Source organism: Egretta garzetta, unplaced genomic scaffold (assembly GCF_000687185.1).
Source record: "Egretta garzetta isolate BGI_Z169 unplaced genomic scaffold, ASM68718v1 scaffold40, whole genome shotgun sequence".
In the NCBI taxonomy this organism is placed as follows: domain Eukaryota; kingdom Metazoa; phylum Chordata; class Aves; order Pelecaniformes; family Ardeidae; genus Egretta; species Egretta garzetta.
Genome location: NW_009258484.1, coordinates 3,146,155 through 3,151,697, shown reverse-complemented (window position 1 = coordinate 3,151,697; position 5,543 = coordinate 3,146,155). Strand labels below are relative to the sequence as shown.

At 39.1% G+C, this 5,543-nt stretch overlaps 1 protein-coding gene across 1 annotated transcript in view; it reads right to left on the bottom strand.

The window, feature by feature from the left end:
• The window catches only part of STARD13 (StAR related lipid transfer domain containing 13), a 257,884-nt gene extending 254,913 nt beyond the window's left edge, over positions 1-2,971 (bottom strand). The window contains exon 1 of the mRNA XM_035900385.1: positions 2,225-2,971. Coding sequence (XP_035756278.1) covers positions 2,225-2,971 — 747 coding nt within the window. The remainder of the gene's footprint in view (positions 1-2,224) is intronic.
• Between the last annotated feature and the right edge of the window lie 2,572 nt (positions 2,972-5,543).

The window sequence follows — 5,543 nt, the reverse complement described above, 5'->3', positions numbered from 1 at the left end:
ACTATTTCACTATGAATTCTAGTAGCAAGGATTTAGCCAGGATCTCCGTCAGGGTGCTATGTGTGATAGCCTGTACCTGTATGGCCCAGGTGATTTGTTTGTTATACTGTTTTTAAGTCTAAGGCTTAGCAGTGGTGGTTGCTTTTGACAACATTTTTATGCCATGCTGTCTTTATTTAGTTAATTTATTTCCACTGGAAAGACATTTTTCCACAGCCCCATTTCTAAATAATAGAAATAAGTAACTTGACAATGACATACATTTGCTTCAACCAAGAGTCATGGGGGGAGTTTTTAGGCTGAAAGTAATGCATGACTGCTGCTAAAATTTGACAGACAAGATAATCCTTTTTTTTTTTTTAATTCTTGGAGGCTTTCCTAGAATGATACATACTTATTTACATAGAAAAAAAAATCAAAACCAGGACTGCATCATTGCATCTGTACAGTTTTTGAAATGTTTTGACACATTTGCTGAGATTTACTAGGCAATTTCACATGCTTGTCTGGCAATTTATAATCCATTATTTTGCACTACAGGCTGCATCCTTGAGTTTATTTTATGGCATAGACATAAAGTAAACTAAATGACAACAGCCCCTGGCCTCTCCCTTTTATCTATGGCAATGACCTTCAGTAAACAGAATCCAAGGGATGCTGCACATGCATTTTGATATGTATTTATATTAATGGGAATGTTTCTGAGTAAATGAGGAAGCAAGCCTTGGCTTAGGGTAGAGTAACAATGCAATTATTTAATAAACCACGTGTTGCAAGAATCTCTCAGTGTCAGTATTGCGTCAAAAGGTGTACTGTTTTAGAACCATCTTTGGGCCTTGGTTTTCTAATACTAGCTGCTGAGAAAAAATTACAAAAATCTGGTTTATTTCTTTTTGAGCTGATGGATTTATGCAGTAAAGTTTGGATGTGTATCAAATACAGCACAAAACTCCCACTCAGTTAAGGGCAGAATTAGTCCCCCCAAATTGGAGGTAGATTAGTATTAAAGGAGAGAAATAATTAAGTATTGTACACCATAATTTTGATGTTAATGTGAATATTATAGTCCAAATTCTACTTTCTTTCATTTAATCGGAAATCAATGAAGCAACTCTGTGTTATAAGCACTAGAAATAAAAGGAGAACTGCAGATTGAGCAAAGTAAAACACACTGGGTAGAAGACTAGGGCTTCACCCTAATTTTCACGGCATAGGGGAGATTTACATGGAAAATAACTTTTAAAAGCTGGAGGAGGAGAAGACAGAGGAAGGAAAGGTATGCCTGACCTGCAGTTTAAGATTAATTTGTGCTGCAAGGTCAGGAATGTTGGAATTTTAAGGGTTTGTTTTGCCCACTATTTGGAGTCAATTCATATTTTTGTACTAGAGCTGAACTTCTCCAATGATAAACATGTTTAGCTCCAGGCATTTGGTTTGTCACCAGCTGGTAGCAGGGGGAAAGCATTGCTTATTCTCCAGACTAGTGAGAACTAACTTGGAAAACTTCTGTTGCTCCAGTTCCAAAAAACACAGCTAATTTACTCGACCCTTTTTTTCTGGAAAGTTTATAGTTGGATCATTCTTATTACAGAATGTTTTACATTTTGTCCTAAATCTTCTTACATTTTCATTTTGGACATGGGTCTATAGAGCATCATGATGTGTACCAGTACAGATACCAAAAAAAAATTATTTATTTTATTTTATTATAGACCAGATTGTAACCCGTCCTCCATATTATTTTAATGAAATAAGAATACAGAAAACACTGCTGTGGGTTAGGTGGCACAGTGCTACAGTGCCACTACACTAAAAAAGGCCATTTTTTTCAGCACAAAGAAATATACTCTGCTCTCAGAGTAAACCTGAGCTCTATCCCTTTGGAACAGTCCATAGACTTGGAATATATGCTGTACGTGGAGTTATATATGATCTTGTAGGAGCAGGGGAAACTGAGCCAATGTTTCCATTTTAAAAAGCAAGTGGAAACAGAAAACCAAAGTCTGACATTCAGGCTAATAGAAGCTTGGCCAATCTGAAGTAATAGGTTTGCCTAATGTAAAAACCTAGTATACTTTTACTGTAGGTTTATATTCTTAATTATGTAATTCACATTAGTTATCACTGTATAACAATTTGCGCAAATCCTCCTCTTCCTGTAACCAACCTTAAAAGATACCACTTATTTAAAACAGAGTTGGAACAAAAGAGTAGCTTGTATTACCTCCAGCTCCACGTGTTTTTCTTCCTTGTCATGGTCCTTCAATTCCCTTTCAGAATGATCATCACAGTCTTCTAAATGACAGATGTGTTGATGTTTAGTAAGTTCATGTTTAGCTTGCTTTCTTTGAGAAATATTCCTTCTATGGAGACCACTGAAAAATGCCTCATACAGTGGCAGTTCTGTAAACACATCATCATCTCTACCATCTGCCTCTTCCTCTTCAGATGAAAAATCTTCTGCTTCTCCTGCCTCGGAAATATGGAGTTTAGTATTAGGTTCATGTGATAAAAACTCAAAATCAGAAAATGTGATCGCACTTGGTTCGTGTTTTATGACTCTGATCTCATGACTCCTTTCTGGTTTCTTCTCTGAATTTTTTGCTGGAAGGACTGGCGATTCTCTGTGTGAGGGGAGGTTTGAAGGACCTTTCTGTGGTTTGTGCCTTGCAGAACAGAGTAATTCTTCACAAAGGTGCTTTGTCTGGGGCTGATCGGTGGCACTGATGCACCCTGCAGCCGTGCCAGGTTGCAAGGATGTCTCACTGTAGTCTAATACGGACGATGCAGACAGCAACTCAGGTTCCAGTAAAAGATGCTGAAATTCAGATGGACTTGCCTGTTTTTCTATCTTTCTTTGGTATTCTTCATACTTTGCCTCCTTTGGAATCCCCAGGCACTTGAGAGATGTAAGATAAGGTGAGCCTTGTTCTTCTTCATAGATGTTAGTTTCCATTCCAATGAGTTTCATCCATCAGAGATCAAAATGACTTCATACTTGATTTTCTTAAGAAACATAACTCTGCATATGTAGCCAGGAAACAGCTTCTTATTCTTCCAAAACCATGATCACACAATCATTATTAATGCCTGGATTCTCATACAAAATATCTGAATCCTCTCTGCTCCTGAAAGTTTAAAAAAAAAATATTTATGGTAACATGCTTGCATTGGAGTGCATCAGCAAAAGTAATCCTGAAACATAAAATTCCCATATCAAATTTACTTAAAGGTGTCCTCAAAAATATTTGATGTGTGCAGATTAAATGAACTTAAAACATGAGAACCTTGACTTGTTTGCCTTAGAGACTAGGAAAGAAGTGGCAAATACAGAAATGGATTTTAAGTATTGACTTTATGTTGATTATTGACACAATGGTTCAGAATCATTCCAAGTGAATGTTAGCTATATACTTGTTATTGAAACATGCCTCTGTTTACTATGTTTTTATTGTCTGTTAAATAATTTAAAAGTTTTACACTGTTTTGATAAAGCTACTAAAATGTTACAAGGAAGAGAAAGGAGCCAAACAGACAGAAAAGAAAGAAGATTTCAGTACAGATAGAATTTTCTGTCTCGGCTTCTGTGAACTGCCAATGCAGGGCAGAACCTGTCCACTTCCAATAAATTTGTAAAGCAGAAAGAGGAGGCTAAAAATACAGAAAGCTTCAGCACTACATCAGAGTAGGCCATGTCTGGTCTAAATCAGTCTTAACTTCTGTGCTCACATGTAGGCTGCGCACTTCCAACGCATGGGAAGAAGGGAGCAGCTGAAGCACCGAGCTTGCATCAGTGAATGGCTTACATCCACCCATATATGTAATTTACTTTTTGTGACAGATTGAATATTGATAGTGTTTATTTTAATGATTGTTTCAGTACTCCATCTGTGAGAGAGCAAAGCAGAACAGAAGCTTTTCAAAATAAAAAGAGACGCTTAAGCCTTTGATGTATGTGGCAAACCTGTCAGTGATGAGGAAGACATGTCAGGAGGCAGCGCTGTGACTGTCAAAGTGGGAAGCAAGCAAAGTAAGATGTTGGCATGTGGCGTGCCTCTCACTGCATGTACCAGAAACTGAGCAACGCACACCAGCCAGGCACATTCTAGTGCTGGTTAGTGTGTATTTTAGTGTTATAGACATTCATGGGATAATAGAAAGAATACTGTTGCACATACAGAAAATTTGGATTTATTATATTACCTTTCTAATTTGAACTGCAGCTATAAAAAGCGTGAGCATGCAGGTATGCGCTGTTTAGGTAGACTTCCTCTCAGCTATCACTAGCTATTTAAGTCAGACATTATTGTAAGCAACTGTCTAGCCTCCTGCTGGAGTCAGTGGAGAGAAAAAAGTGCTTCCAGAAGGTAAATGGTCTCACTTGTCTTGGATACCTATTTTGACATGGGATGAGTCTCCCTCCTGGCATGAATGCCTTATCCAAAACTATGGAGGAAGTCTAGACAAAAAGCTTACACTGATCACCCAACTTTTAAAGGGACAAATAAAGGAAAGAAGATTCTCACCCCATATCTTTGTTACACAACTATAATAGATTACATTGTCTATATGTGAATGACAAAAACTACTTGTGAAGCCCTCATGTTCTCAGCTTCAAGTTAGCCTTCTACGCAGAAGTGACTTCACTTTCAGGAGCGCCGAACGCCCTTGGTTCTCCCTAGCATTCAGCAAAGTAATTGAGCACAGTGTCTTTGAAACAGAAAACACATTCCTACATTTGTAGAGAATAACTGGAATAACTAACATTTCACATACTACTATGTACATTTTAGGCACAGTGAAAAAGCCCCCTGCCATTTCAGGTGAATATCGAGTATTATCTGTGCTTCACTATGAGCCATCACCTTTGTTTTCCAGTCCCTGGCCCCCTCTGCTAGAAGGCGTGCTGCTAGCACCCACACTCTCACCATGCAGACCCAGGGGTGAGCAATATTCACCCAGAAGACTCCCCAAAAGGCAGCAAAGAGCTTTGGCCGGGCTGCCCACACCAGCCTGTTGCCATCAGGTGAGAGGATGGGTTGTGTTCACCAGCCATTGTTGCTGGTGGCTGCCCTGTTCCTCACCTATTGGTGGTTCCAGCAGGAGGAGCAACGCTCAGGTCCCCAGGTCTCCCCCCCCCAGACTCTCTTTCCCAGCCTCACCCTTTCCTGTTGTCACTCTTCCTTTTCTGGCAGAAATTGCCCATCCTTGGCCTGCTCCCTGGACCCTCTTTAGTTCTGGTAATGCTGCCAAGCAGGCTCTGCTGTGATGACACCTGCAGGAATATACCTCTGTGTTCAGAGCACCATCTTTGCTGTTACAACCCAGAATACAGCATAAAATGCTCCAGAAGAAGCTACAGAAATTCTGCAGTAGGCAGGCATGGGATAAGTGGATTACATATTTTTTATTTCTAGTATTTATGATGATGCTTCAGACCCCAAAACATGAATTGTCATCCCTGCAAAGATTTGTATTTTTCATTATCTCTGGATATTCCTGGCATCTAAAATAAATGTCCAGCTTCTTTTAAATTTTCCCTA